Source organism: Macaca fascicularis, chromosome 20 (assembly GCF_037993035.2).
Source record: "Macaca fascicularis isolate 582-1 chromosome 20, T2T-MFA8v1.1".
Taxonomy (NCBI): Eukaryota; Metazoa; Chordata; class Mammalia; order Primates; family Cercopithecidae; genus Macaca; species Macaca fascicularis.
In genome coordinates, this window is record NC_088394.1 from 15,802,342 (window position 1) to 15,817,968 (window position 15,627).

General features: G+C 47.9%; 1 protein-coding gene across 1 annotated transcript in view; it reads left to right on the plus strand.

The window, feature by feature from the left end:
• Positions 1-15,627, plus strand: part of BMERB1 (bMERB domain containing 1) — a 170,688-nt gene that overhangs the window by 89,438 nt on the left and 65,623 nt on the right. The window contains exon 2 of the mRNA XM_005591321.5: positions 8,891-9,014. Coding sequence (XP_005591378.1) covers positions 8,891-9,014 — 124 coding nt within the window. The remainder of the gene's footprint in view (positions 1-8,890; positions 9,015-15,627) is intronic.

Consider the following 15,627-nt stretch of genomic DNA (forward strand, 5'->3'; position numbering starts at 1 on the left):
GATCACAAGGTCAGTAGATCAAGACCATCCTGGCTAACACCGTGAAACCCCATCTCTACTAAAAATATAAAAAATTAGCTGGGTGTGGTGGTGGGCGCCTGTAGTCCCAGCTACTTGGGAGGCTGAGGCAGGAGAATGGCGTGAATCCGAGAGGAAAAGTTTGCAGTGAGCCAAGATTGCACCACTGCACTCCAGCCTGGGTCACAGAGCGTGACTCCATCTAAAAAAAAAAAAAAGTCAATGTCACGACATACGGAGTAGTACATGGTAGAGTACAGAGTATGTAGCTGGGGTAAATTCTATGCAGTACTGAGAGTTTTGGAAACACTGTTCTGTAGCTCTTTTGACCTTAGAGCTTGGGCATTGGGATCAGATAGATCTGGGTTTGAGTTTCATTTCCACCACTCACTATAGCACTGCCCCATTGCCCCTTAGAACTGATGTCTATGGTTTGTTTGTTTTTTCTTTTCTTTTTTTTTTAATAAACACAAAAATTGACCCCCTCATCTTAAAATTTGAGAAAGTTACATTTGTTTTATCTGAGTTCCTTTCTCAAGAAACTGACCTCTGGGCCTCCCAGATAGTATTAAGGAATTGAAATTTACCAGATCACTATATGGGGACAATGAGATGCCAGACTCCTCAACCATCACGATTGCCTAACCAACCACCTGCATCCTGTTGACCAGATTCTCTTCCTTACCCCTTCCTAATCCTTTCCCAGAAAAAAAAAAAAAAAAAAAAAAAAAAAGGAATAGGGATGTATCACAATGTATCCCAATGTAACACATGGTTACATTTCTTCCTTGCTACCCCTAATTTTAGAGGGTTGAGGAGATGGATTTGAGGCTCTTTCCATCTCCTCGGCTGTAGCACGGGATTAAAGCCTTCTTCTCTGGCAATACTCATTGCCTCAGTGATTGGCTTTCTGTGCAGCGAGTGGCAAGATCTAGACAGAACCCTTGGTGTTTCTGTAACGAGTGAGTGAGTTTGACCAATCATTTATGACCTCTCTAAGCCTCATTTTATTAATCTAGAAAGAGAGGTTGATATGAGCTAGATCGTGGCTCCTGGTAAATGCCCGAAATGAGCAAGCTCTGGGGCCACTACTAGGCACATAAAGTTATGAAGCAGAAGTAAAAGCAGGGGATATATAGGGCACCCAGGGCTTAAATTCCTACCATGACCACTGATTGGAAAAGATGGGCTAGGGAAGGTATCTCTCTGGTCCCCAGCAGTTTAACCCTCCAAGCTTATATTTAAATGAGAAGTTTCTAGATCACCAGTCCTCATCCTCCATCACCTCCACCACTCCTCCCTGGGTAGCCTTACTTTTTGTTCTGTTTTGAGATCAGTGATTAAACCTGCTGGTGCATACCAGGGCTGCCCGGGTGCTCAGCTCTTGTTTGCTGGTGCCACCGCTCAGGAAGCATGCATCTCCCTAGGGTGGCATTTGGGAATGGGAAGATGGATTTAGCTGCCTCTTCCCCCAGAAGTGACTCAGCTCCTGGAAGCTCGGTGACAGCAATGGCAGTTGGAGCCCTGGGGATGTCTGTGCCTTCATGCTTTGCTGTCTCCACACAGCCAGCAAGCTCTTGCTTGGAAGTGTGCATGACAGGCTCGTGGCGACCGTCATCTCCAGCCAGCTTGAAAAGCTCCTCCCGTTTCTTCCTGTGATTTGTCCTCCTCGTGGAAACATTCCTTGGCAGCTGTTGGATGCCTGCCTTCTAGTTGGAAAATGTGATCAAGAAAGGAACAGCCTATCAGGTTCATTTCTATCACACAAGTTTAGACTGGAAAGAAACTGACTGTGTGTGATATTCATTTATTCAGGTCCTGTATCAGCATTTTTCACTCTGATCTGAAGACCTCCTTCATGAAAGTCCCCGGACATGACACCCCCAACACAGGTTTATCCTAATCCCTGGAGGTGAAGGCAGGGAATTATTTCTTAAACAACCTCCCTAGATATCCACCATGCCCACTAATGTCTGGGAATAACCACTCCCTCTGTGTCTAAAGCAGTCCGATCTACTCAGTTTTGTTATGATGATGATGGTACTTACATAGGGAGGTAGTTCTTACGTGAATATGGTTCATTACAACAAGAGCTTTGGAGTAGGACAGATCTTGTTTTAAATCTCACCTCCATCACTTACTCCCTTTCCTGAGCCTTGACTTCCCCATCTATGAAATGGGATAACAGCACTGACCACCCAGGGCTGTTCTGAGAATCAGATAAGGTAATGCACAGGTCCTGGCATGTGATAAATGCTCGACAAATGTTAGTTATTATCGTTACTGGGTAAACCTGGCTTTCATAACTTTTAAACGGGAGAAATTACAGTATACCACCCAGGGAAGAGGTTGGCCAACTTCTTCTATAAAGAGCCAGGTGGTAAACATTTGAGGCTTCGTGGGTCAGGGAGTCTCTGTGGCAACTACTCAGTTTTTGCAATGCAAAAGCAGCCATAAATGACATGTAAATGAATGAGTGTGATCAGTGTTCCACAACAACTCTACTTACAACATCAAGCATGGGGCTGCACTTGGTACCCTGGCCATAGGGTATCAACCCCTGGCCTAAGGTATTGTGCAGACGAAATGAGATGAGATTCATTCCTGTAATCCCAGCGCTTTGGGAGGCTGAGTTGGGCAGATCACTTGAGCTCAGGAGTTGGAGACCAGCCTGGGCAACATTGCAAAACCCTATTTCTACAAATAATACAACAAAATTCGCTGGGTGTGGTGGAGCGAACCTGTAATTTCAGCTACTCAGGAGGCTGAAGTGAGAGGATTGCTTGAGCCCAGGAAGTTGAGGCTGCAGTGAGCCAAGATTATGCCACTGCACTCCAGCCTGGGAGACAGAGTGAAATTCTGCCTCACCAAAAAAAGAAAAAAAAAAAAAAAAGAGATGAGGTTTACAATGAGCCCAACACAGTGCCTGGTGCAGAGACACAGCTCATGGCAAGAAAGGATTCTAAGAATTTGTATATGATTCAAGCTTTAGGCTTCGTTCCTTTCTCTTGGGGAAGAAAAACATGCTTGAGCAAGACTTTTCAACATAGGTCTTGTTCCATTCTTTGCCCCAAATCCAAGCTAAGCACCTGGAGCCTGGCAGCCACCACCTCCATCCTCCCCCGGGGATGGAGGTAAAATGCCAATTCCTGGGGTGTGATTAATTCTCTTCGTCCCACGCCTCGCCCCAGGGTGTGTTGCCGTTTTCAGCATGTGTCCCATGGAAATCAGGTTGCCCATCTGAACTGTGATGAGAAAAACAAGAATACTCATATCGTGGGGTGGTTAACTACGCACTTTCGCAGCCACAAATGCATTCAGCCCTCACCAGGAGGCTGGATTATGTGGTTAAGGTCATGTGGTTATGGATTGTAGGGGACACAGGGAGGAGAGAGAGAGAGAGAGAGAGAGAGAGAGAGAGCGCAAGCTGGGTTTGAATACTATCTCTGCAATGATCTGGCTGTGTGATATTGAACAAGTCACTTTCCTTCTCTAAGCCTCAGAGTCATCTCTGTAAAATAGGGATTAAATGAGATAATACACAGAAAGTCTCTGGCACAGGTAACTATTGAACTCTTGTGTAGAGGAGGAAAATGATGCACAGACATAAAAGGACTCATTGGAGATCTTGCAGCCGATGATTAGTGTCAAATGAGGATTTCTGACGCTGCTCCTGCCCGGCTGGTTTTTGCCAGACCCCAATTCTCCCATGTACTTCCCTCACCCCCGGCCACCTCCTGGGACTCCTGCTGCTTCCAGCCAAGGCTGTGTTCCGTGTGCAGGGTCTAAAGCCCCTGAAGAGAGTGACATTATTGTCAGGAAGCTTTTAAGGCTGTGGCCATTCATTCTTGTGGGTTTGTGGCCTCCTGAAGTTCATGTGCATCTTAGAACATCAGAATGTGACCTTATTTGGAAATAAAGTCTTTGCAGGGGTAATTCAGATAAGGATCCAGATGAGCTCACATTGGATTAGGGTGGGCCCTAAATCTTAATGAGACAGAAAGGGACACACAGAGCCACCCGGAGGAAGACCCTATGAAAACAGAGGCAGAGCTTGAAGTGATGCTATTACTTTCAGTGGCAAAAACTGCAATTACTTTTGCACCAACCTAATACTACAAACCAAGGAGCCACCAGGGGCTGCAAGGGCCAAGAAAGGATCCATCCCTAGAGCCTTCGGAGAGCGCATGACCCTGCCAATACCTTGGTTTCAGACTTCTGGCTTCCCGAACTCCAAGAGATTAAATTCCTCTTGTTTTAAGCCTCCTCATTGGCCATGACTTGTTACAGCCCCACGCTTGACTCTGAGATGGGAATGAATGGGGTGTGTCGGACTTAGAACAGCTGCCTGGACCAGAGGCAGCTGTGAGGGTCAAAGAGCATGAATTTGAAGCCAGACCTGGACTCAGCTCTTTCCCTTGCCAGGGTTGAGCCTTTGTTTCTTTGTGAAAATGAGAACCTACTGAACCTGCTGGCTTATGGCGAGGATTAAAAGAGGTGATGGGCAGAGCAGGTGCAACAGTCATAATGAGGGCAATTGCAAGCGTATATTAAACGTGACGTGCCGGGATAATTCATCCCTCATGTCTGTTTTGGGCGGTGGGCTCCCTTACTATCCTCATCTTACAGGAGAAACAGAGCTGCTGACAGGTTAACGAACTCCCCAGGGCCACACAGCCAGGGAGGGGCAGAACTGAACTGAAACCCAGGCCATCTGATTCGATGAGGCTGGTCTTCCAGCTTGGTAGCATCATAGCACACAGTAGTACTCAGTATTAATATCTTTTTTTTTTTTTTTTAAGACGGAGTCTCACTCTGTCCCTCAGGCTGGAGTGTAGTGGTGCAATCTCGGTTCACTGCAGCCTCCGCCTCCCAGGTTCACGCGATTCTCGGGCCTCAGCCTCCCAATATGCTGGGATTACAGGCACCTGCCACCATGCCAGGGTAATTTTAGTATTTTTAGTAGAAACTGGATTTCGCTGTGTTGATCTCACTGGTCTCGAACTCCTCACCTCAGGTGATCCGCCTGCTTCGGCCTCTCAAAGTGCTGGGATTACAGGCGTGAGCCACTATGCCAGCCAATATTAATATTTTTTTTTTTTTTTTTTTTTTTTTTTTGAGACGGAGTCTTGCTCTGTCGCCCAGGCTGGAGTGCAGTGGCCGGATCTCAGCTCACTGCAAGCTCCGCCTCCCAGGTTTACGCCATTCTCCTGCCTCAGCCTCCCGAGTAGCTGGGACTACAGGCGCCTGCCACCTCGCCCGGCTAGTTTTTTGTATTTTTTAGTAGAGATGGGGTTTCACCGTGTTAGCCAGGATGGTCTCGATCTCCTGGCCTCGTGATCCGCCCGTCTCGGCCTCCCAAAGTGCTGGGATTACAGGCTTGAGCCACCGCGCCCGGCTCAATATTAATATTTTGATCCTATCCCTCCCTCTTTCCCTCCTTCCTCAAGCCTGTCCTCGCTGCTTCAATCCCAGGAGCCACCACAGTATGGTGTCAGGGACAGTAGTAGGACCCGAAATTGGATTCCAGGGGCCTTGAAGCATAACCAGAAGACCCCAGGAGATCTTCGGCCAGCACATCACATGAGACATTTCCTACAAATCCTCTGCAGACAGACATCGCTCCCTCTCCCCAAGCCACAGCCTGAGACGGCTCCTCTGACCTCTGTCCTTCCTGCTTCTCTTTGACACTCCCTCCTCTCCCTCCACTGTGTCTCCCTTTTCACCCTACCCTGGCACAGGCTTGGCCAGGTGGCCAGATAATCTTCGAGACCCGCCATCTTTAGAAGGCAGGGAGGACGTGATTGTGAATCTCTCCAATTTCACGTTTTTCCCATTCACCTACCTCTGCTGTCTTCCTCCCACTTATACAGTTGTTTGGTGACCCCCTCTCCAACCCAACAGCAGGTTCTGCACTATTTGTGTTCTGCACTTATCTATTTTATGAAATATTGGAGCTCCCTGAAAATATAAAAGAAGCAGACATTGCTCCGAGATGCTGAACTCAAAGAGGAGAAAATCTTCAATAGGCCAGTGACGGTCAGGTTAAATTTTTTCTTCTCCCCATATAATTGCTTGGCCTTTTCCATTGCCTTTGTTATTGTTTCTCTTGAAAATTGAGAGTTGTCAGGCCGGGCACGGTGGCTCATGCCTGTAATCCCAGCACTTTGGGAGGCCAAGGCTGACAGATTACTTGAGGTCAGGAGTTCAAGACTAGCCTGGCCAAAATGGCGAAACCCTCTCTCCACTAAAAATACAAAAAATTAGCTGGGCGTGGTGGCATGCACCGGTAGACCCAGCTACTCAGGAGGCTGAGACAGGAGAATTGCTGGAGCCCAGGAGGCAGAGGTTGCAGTGAGCGGAGATTGCATCACCGCACTCCAGCATGGGCAACAGAGCAAGACTTGGTTTAAAAAAAAAAAAAAAAGGGAATTGTCTTGTCTCGGAGAGAATGAAGAGAGGCCATTCATTTCAATGTGAGAATCAACTCCAGAGAATTACCTTCTTCCGGTCTCCTCAGCAAAATAAGGTGTTTTGATTGGCGGAGGGCAGACAGATAATTTTGGCACATGGAATGGCCACATTAGGGAGTAGGTGATGGAAAGGAACGCCAGTTTACCAAGAATCCAATGTCTGCTGAAAACCTCAGGACCAGGAGAGTCCCACAGGTGGACAAATGCATCAGGTGGGCTCCTGGAAGAGGGCGTATTCTGTCCAGAGATCCAAGCAGGCAGGGACTGACCTCAGGGAAGCCTGCAAATCACAGCGCCCTAAGCCCTGGGCAGGTGTGCAAGGGCCAGGGGCCCAGGATATAGGAGGCAGATGGACAGGTAGAAACAGGACAACCTTCACTGGGCACAGTGGCTCACACCTATAAGTAATCGCAGCATTTTGGGAGGTTGAGGCAGGAGGATTGCTTGAGGCCAGAAGTTCCAGTCCAGTCTGGGCCACATAGCGAGACCTCGTCTCTACAAAAAGAGAAAAGAAGACTGGGTGTGGTGGCTCATGCCTGTAATCCCAGCACTATGGGAGGCCAAGGCAGGCTGATCACTTGAGGTCAGGAGTTCAAGACCAGCCTGGCCAACATGGTGAAACCCCAACTCTACTAAAAATACAAAAGTTAACTGGGCATGGTGGCACGAGCCTATAATCCAAGTTACTCAGGAGGTTGAGGCAGGAGAATCGCTTGAACCCGGGAGGCGGAGGTTGCAGTGAGCTGAGATCGTGCCACTGCACTCGAGCCTGGGCAATGGAGGGATACTCTGTCTCAGAAAAAAAAAAAAAAAAGGAAAAGAAAAAGAGAACAACTTTCCAAATCATGGGTATAAGGTATACCAACTTCTATTATTCCTTGAGTATAAGGAAAAAGACAGACGCCCTTGTAGAACTGAGGTGTGGGGTGGGCTCCATCTTAGGGGTGGGTGTGGAACGAATTAGCAGATACAGGCGATGTGATGGTGTCTCAGGGTACACCAAGAACATCTCCTGCCCTGAGTCTCCCCCACTACCGATCAAAGGCCTTGAATAGCGCATCCGTTATATGTCAGCCATTCACCCTAGAAACATAGCGCAAAGGAACCCCATAGATGTGTGCAAAGATTTCACTTTGAGAATGTTCCTCATTGGAACATTCTTAGAGTGAAAATAATTCTTACATTTTTTCCCCCATGATTACAGTGGGGAAAAAATAGGAAACAACCCACATGTCTGTGGATTGCTTAAGTGCTTCGTGATGCAGCCACAAATAGAAAACCACCCCGCCTTCCACGCTGCTGCCGAGGAAGACCATCCAAGGACAGGCAGGAGCGCTCATGGCATGCTGCTAGGTGAAAAGAACACGTAATGAAATAGTGAGACCCTAACTTTATATTAGAAAAATAAGACCTGTATCACAGTGGATATATGTATATGTACATAATAGTATATATATTCACATGCATATGTATTAACATTTTAACTGCTAACATTTTAGTGTACTTTTTCAGACTTTAAAAAAGTGTGTCTGGCCAGGCGCGATGGCTCATGCCTGTAATCCTAGCACTTTGGGAGGCTGAGGTGGGCGGATCACAAGGCCAGGAGTTAAGAGATCAGCCTGGCCAACATGATGAAACCCCATCTCAACTAAAAATACAAAAATTAGCCGGGTGTGGTGGTACACACCTGTTATCCCGGCTACTCAGGAGGCTGAGGTAGGAGAATCACTCGAACCTGGGAGGTGAAGGTTGCACTGAGTCAAGATTGTGCCACTGTACTCCAGCCTGGGCGACAGGGTGAGACTCCGTTTCAAAAAGAAAAAAATAAAGTGTGTCTGTGTATAGTATACATATTATATATATACAACCATATATATTCACATATATACATATATATATGTATATGTATGTATGTTCACGCTTGTAATCCCAGCACTTCAGGAGGCCAAGTTGGGGGGATCGCCTGAGGCCAGGAGTTTCAGACCAGCCTGGGCAACAGAGTGTGACACCCCATCTCTACAAAAAGTAAAAATTAAAAAATTACCAAGATGGGCCTGTAGTCCCAGCTACTCGGGAGGCTGAGGCAGGAGAATGGTGTGAATTCAGGAGGCGGAGCTTGCAGTGAGCTGAGATTGCTCCACTGCACTCCAGCCTGGGCGACAGAGCGAGCCTCCGTCTCAAAACAAAAAAGCAAACAAACGAAGTTCCTGTGGAAAACACGTTTTCTGGTTTCCAAAGGGCGTGCTCACGAATACACATTTGCGGCACAGGCTGAAGTCTGTGTGCCCTCAAGGCGTATGACAGTCGCGGAGCAAGGCTGTGCCCTGAAACCATGTCAGGGTGGGTCCCACGGTGCAGCCTCGGGGTCCTGATGCTTGCGTTTCGTGTCTCCTGCACAGATCAGCTGGACATCATCTCCATGGCGGAGACAACCATGATGCCGGAGGAGATTGAGCTGGAGATGGCAAAAATTCAGCGTCTCCGGGAAGTCTTGGTCCGCCGGGAGTCTGAGCTCAGGTTCATGTGAGTGTTTTGGGGATGTGGCCGAGGAAAGACGAGTGTGGAGGAGAGAGGAAAACCTAATCTTTATTGATTGCCTACTGTGTGCCGAGCCCTGAGATAAAGGCATTATGCACGTTTTTAAAAGCCTCATTTGATTCTCGCCACCACCCAGGGAAGTGGCTATTGTCATCTCCTGTTTTAAGCAAGACCCTGAAGTTGGAACTGAATTCAGGCCAATCTGACTCCAAAACCTTTGCTCCATCACCCACGGGGAAGACAGACCCTATGCTGGGGTCTTTGACGAGCACACACTCTGCTCTCAGGCCTGAGTTTTGTTTTTTTTCTTTTTTTTAAGCCTGTCAGCTTGGGCAGGTTACTTGTACTCTCTGAATTTCAGTTCCCTCATTTCTAAAATGGGGGAAAATAACAAGATGGGGTCTCTAGCAACATCAAAGTCATGTGGGTTGAGCGTTCATTAGCTACAGAGTAGGGCATTCCTGAAGAGTTGCAGATAGTCTTTCAAGACAAACTCATTTAAAAAGTGGGCTCTGAGTGTGTGGTGGTGCGCACCTGTGGTCCCAGCTGCTCAGGAGGCTGAGGTGGGAGGACTGTTTGAGTCCTGGAGTTCAAGGCTGCAGTGAGCTATGATTGCATCACCACACTCCAGTTTGGGTGACAGAGGGAGACCCTGTCTCTAAAAAGTACAAATTAAGGCCAGGCACAGTGGCTCACACCTGTAATCACAGCACCTTGGAAGGCTGAGGCGGGATGATCGCTTGAGCCCAGGAGTTCAAGACCAGACAGGGCAATGTAGCCAGACCCTGTCTCTATAAAAAATAAAATTAGCTGTGTGTGGCTGGCGTGTGGTTGTGTGTGCCTTTGTCCCAGCTACTCAGGAGGCCGAGGTGGGGGGATCGGTTGAGCCCAGGGGCTCAAGGCTGCAGTGAGCTATGATCATACCATTGCACTCCAACCTGGGAGACACAGCAAGACCCTGTCACTAAAAGAAAAAATTTAAAAATACAAAAAATATAAAAATCCATCAAATTAAAATGAAAAAATTGGGCTTTTGCAGACAAACAGTGAGAGGTTACAAGCAAAACCAAACCAAACCAGAGGTTAAGAGGCAACCTGGCTGGAAAATTCCCTGTGCTGCCTGTCAGCACCCCACCCACGCTCCACTGGAGGCAGCAGGAACATCAAACCTTCTAGGCAGGCATTAAGCCCCGCCCCTATTCTTTCACTGATTTTTCACAGCACCAAGAGGCTGAGTCTGTGATCATCCCATTTTGCAGATGAGGAGACTGAGGCTTGAAGAAATCAAACAACCTGCTCAAGGCCTCCCAGCTAGTAAATGGGGAGTTAGGGTTCAGACCCAGCTCTTTCTGCCTTTAAAACACGTATTCTTTATAAATTTTTAGTTACTTATTTAGAGAGAGGCTCTTGGTCTGTCGCCCAGGGTGGAATGCAGTGAGGCCATCGTAGCTCATTACAGCCTCGAACTTCTGAAAGCCCATCCTCTCACTAGGACATTATATGACCTTCCCTCTCCCTGCATAAAATGAATTGCAATATTCACAGCTGTCATTTATCCAGCCCTTTGCATGTGCCCGACCCTGAGCTAAATGCTTCCCATGCATAATTCCTTCTCAGAGACATCTCTGAGGAAGGTTCTAGAACATTTGCACTTTATGGCTAAGAAGTATCTTCCCTTTTGTCTGGAAATAAAAATGATACGTGAGCATTCAGAAACAATCCCTTCCTCCCTGTGTTTTAAAAGGAAGACAGAGGCCAGGTGTGGTGGCTTACATCTATAATCCTAGCACTTTGAGAGGCTGAGGCAGGTAGACCACTTGAGGCCAGGAGTTCGAGACCAGCCTGGCCAACAGGGCAAAACCCCATCTCTAGTGAAAATACAAAAAATTTAGCCACGTGTGGTGGCGTGCGCCTATAATCCCAGCTACTTGGGAGGCTGAGGCACAAGAATCGTTTGAAACTGGGAGGCGGAGGCTACAGCAAGCTGAGATTGTACTACTTCACTGCAGCCTGGGCAACAGAGTGAGAAACTATCTCAAAATAATAATAATAAAATAAAGTAAAAGGAAGACAGAGAACATGAGTCTTGCTTTTAAGTACTCAAGATCCCTTTGTTTAAAAAAAAATACAAAAATACAAAAAATTTAAAAATACAAATAGGAATTAAAAATTTTTAAAATATGTATTTATTTTTATTTACCTAATGGTGCTGCTGCAGGAACAATGGTTACCCCTGTACATTTACTGACCTTTACTGTGTGCACGTGTGTGTGTGGGTGGGTGGATGTGCATGTGTGGATGTGTGTGTGGATATTTGTGTGGATGTGTGGATGTGTGTGTGGATGTTTGTGTGTGGGTGTCTGGATGTGTGTATGTGTGTGTGTGGGTGTGGGTGTGGATCTGTGCGCGTGTGTGTGTGAGGATATGTGTGTGCATGTGTGTGTGTGGATGTGTGGGTGTGTGGATGTGTGCATGCGTGTTTGTGGACGTGTGTGTGGGGATATGTGTGTGCGTGTGTGAATGTGTGTGTGGGTGTGGATGCGTGCGTGTGTGGATGTGTGGATGTGTGTGTGAATGTGTGGATATGTGGATGTGTGGATGTGTGGATATGTGTGTGGATTTGTGGATGTGTGTGTGTGTGTGTGTATGGATGTGCACATGCCTGTCACTTAGCACGGGCTTAAGGACAAGAATAACTAGCATTTTTTAAGTGGCAGCTCTGCAGTAAGCTCTTGACTTGTGATCTCACTGAATGTCCTCATCAAGTCCATGAATCTGACCACTTAGGGACAAATGTCAACAGTAGACCCTTGGATAAATCAAATTATCTAAAGGATACAGAAGGACCTGAGTATTGTTAGGACATAGATCAAGGATTCTGTGACATTCTCCGGGGGAGGGACCCCCTTCCAGGCCCCCAGATGTCTTGCTGGAATGGAGTCCTACAGACAGTATTGGATGATGATGATGCTTCCCAACCAAGGTCAGCCTTGTATGGTGTGTAGCCTGCCGGGTGGTGCACCTGCCTCATCAATCTCAGAGATACACGGTGGACCCTAAGGCAGCCAGAACAAAGGACACAGCACGTTCAGATCTGCACAAACTCCTCATCCATCATCCTCAGCCCTCCAGGTCAACAGGCTTTGAGGCAAAGCCCTGCTTGAATTCAGTTTCTCAGCTGTTTCTCAGTGCTGGTTTTTCCCGAAGCTGTGGGACTTATCCTGTGAGGGTGTCCTGTTCCTATCTCCATTTTGGATGGGAAGGAATGGGAGGTTAAGAAATTTCCCCAATGCTGCATTAGCTAATAAGCAGCCAAGCTAGGATGTAGTCTGACTCCAGAATGTTTATTAAGTGTATCAGTGAATGAAGGAAGGAGGGAAGGGAGGGGGAGGGGAGAGAAGGGGAGGGGAAGGGAGGGAAGAAAGCAGGAAGGAAGGAAGCTTTGACTATAACTACCAAGATAATTCCTTCAAGTTTATAAGCTCCATGAGGGCAGAGACCTCATCCAGTTTCCTCACAATGTCTTCCCAGTGTTTTGAACAGTGCCTGGCACTTAGGGTCATGAATATTTGTCAAATGTGCAATAAATTATTCTTTCTCCATCCTTACCCCAACGATCCTCTAACACACACACACACACACGTGTGAAACACTCGGCACAGAGTAGGAGAGAGAGAAGAAAGTTTCAGACCCTACTGATCATTTTCAGGCTTAGGCGAGGAAGCTTTAAGTGACAGGAATGTGACAGCCCTCGGCTGAAAGATTCCCAGTGACCGTAGTGTAATAGCCGCGGTGAGATTGGTTTTGTCACACCTGCTGCGAGGTCATCATCTTAAAACTCATCAGCTGCTGCGGAGACCGTGTGAGTCAGCCCGTATTTCATGGCTGGGAATGTGTCTCACTTCCGTGGCTTCTTGCTGCATTGACTCTTTTAGTTTTACTTCTTGCGAGAGAGTCTCGCTCTGTCGCCCAGGCTGGAGTGCAGTGGTGTGATCTCGGCTCACTGCAACCTCTGCCTCCTGGGTTCAAGCGATTCTTGTGCCTCGGCCTTCCAAGTAGCTGTGACTACAGGTGCCCACCACCACGCCTGGCTAATTTTTGTATTTTTAGTAGAGACAAGGTTTCACCATGTTGGCCAGGCTGGTCTTTTTTTTTTTTTTTGAGACGGAGTCTTGCTCTGTCACCCAGGCTGGAGTGCAGTGGCCGGATCTCAGCTCACTGCAAGCTCCGCCTCCCGGGTTTACGCCGTTCTCCTGCCTCAGCCTCCCGAGTAGCTGGGACTACAGGCGCCCGCCACCTCGCCCGGCTAGTTTTTTTGTATTTTTTAGTAGAGACGGGGTTTCACCGTGTTAGCCGGGATCGTCTCTCGATCTCCTGGCCTCGTGATCCGCCCGTCTCGGCCTCCCAAAGTGCTGGGATTACAGGCTTGAGCCACCGCGCCTGGCCTGCCAGGCTGGTCTTGAACGCCTCCTGGGTTCAAGTGATTCTTGTGCCTCGGCCTTCCAAGTAGCTGTGACCACAGGTGCCCACCACCACGCCTGGCTAATTTTTGTATTTTTAGTAGAGACAAAGTTTCACCATGTTGGCCAGGCTGGTCTTGAACTCCTGGCCTCAAGTGATCTGCCGTCCTTGGCCTCCTTGGGATTGCAGGCATGAGCCACTGCACCCAGCCTGCATTGACTCTTTTAAACATGAGTCCAGGGGTGGGCTGCCTATCCCACCCCCAAAGCCCTGGCACCCTGACATTTAGATTATTTCATGGGCTTCCTTTTTCTCTGCTGATTTACCTTGTCCTTTCCCCCAAGATCCATAGCCTCTGCCTGTTCTCCCTCTTTTCCTGCCACGACAGTGAGGAAGAAGAGGGAGATTTCCCTACACCCAGGGAACTGGTGAGAACTCGGGAGATGTGGGATCAGAGGTCATCATCCTGGCTCTCTTACATCCTTGGTCACATGACGGTACACACAGAGTTGCTATTTCCCGCGGGCACTGACATGCTACCTGAGTGCTATGTCCCTTGCTGGCATTCACCCCTTAATTTTAGCTTCTTGAGTCCTCGTGAGAACACCAATAGAGTGAGTTCTATCTCTTCTATTTTATGAATGAGCAAATTGAGGTGGCAGAGGTAAAGTGACTTGTTCAAGGTCCCAGCTAGGATGAAGTAGTGCCATGATTTGAACTCAAGGTGTCTGTCTCCTGGGGGCAGAGCCCTTAACCTTAAACTGTTCTGTTATCTTTATTCTCAATGCCAGGCCCCCCTTTCTCTTTGCCTTACTCTCCTGCAATGCAAGGACAAACCCCTGATTGGATGCCCCCAGTCCCACACTGAGTCTTGTCTTGTTCCACCATCTTGAATGTGTGTGGTGGAACTTGGACAGATTTTACTAAGTCAGGCTTTGAGGCTTCTTTTCTGTACCATTGAAACTGACCCAACAGTCCCATCATAGATTTTTTTTTTTTTTGAGACGGAGTCTCAATCTGTCGCCCAGGCTGGAATGCAGTGGGGCGCGATCTGGGCTCGCTGCAAGCTCCGCCTCCCAGGTTCACGCCATTCTCCTGCCTCAGCCTCCCCAGTAGCTGGGACTACAGGCACCCACCACCATACCAGGCTAATTTTTTTCTTTTTGTATTTTTTAGTAGAGACGGGGTTTCACCGTGTTATCCAGGATGGTCTCGATCGCCTGACCTTGTGATCCACCTGCCTCGGCCTCCCAAAGTGCTGGGAGTACAGGCGTGAGCTACCGCACCCGGCGCATAGATACTCTTTTGGGTAAACACAGAAGTTGACCTTTCTGATCTTAAAGCTTGAAGCCCTCATTTGTCTTATCTGAGTTCCTTCCTCAGGAAAGGGCCACCAGGCCTCTCAAAAAAAGTATCAAAGAACTGAAACTCACCAGATTACCACATCCAATGAGATGCCAGACCCCTCATTCATCATGATAGCTTTCTTGCTCCTCCCTAGTTCCTGCTTTCTTATACATTGTTGCATTTCTTCCCTGCTATATAAACTCCTAGTTTTAGTTGGTCAGGGAGATGGGTTTGAGACTGAGCTCCCAGCTCCTTGGCTGCAGCACGTGCTTAAAATCTTCCTTGGCAATATTCATCTTCTCAGTGATGGGCTTTCTGTGCCGCCAGCAGCAGGACCTGGACCAGATCCCTGGTGTTTCAGTACCACTATTTCTCTGCAGATCAACTATTTATTTCAGAGACCAAAATGATGAGCTCAAATGTAGACAGTCAAAGTTTGTGAAGTCAGTCTGCTGGGAATGTGCTGTAGAAAAAGAACCCTGTTCCCGTAAGAACTCCTAAGGACCACAACCATTGGCGTTTACAGAGCCCTTATCGTGGACCTAGGCTTAGGCTAAGCCCTTCACCCGCGTGCTCACATAACCCACATCAAATGCTTACCAACAGAAAGATGCATCAGGAACCACCCCAGCCCGGGACACCCACTTGCCCTGAATCAGGCCCAGGAGGTCAAGTTCATAGACCAGCTATGAGTGAGCTCCCAGCAGGTAGGTGTGAACTCTGAGTGTGTTCCTCACTCTGAATTTCCAGTGCGTCTTCTCTTGCTGACTTCCCTTTGCTTGTCCCCTGG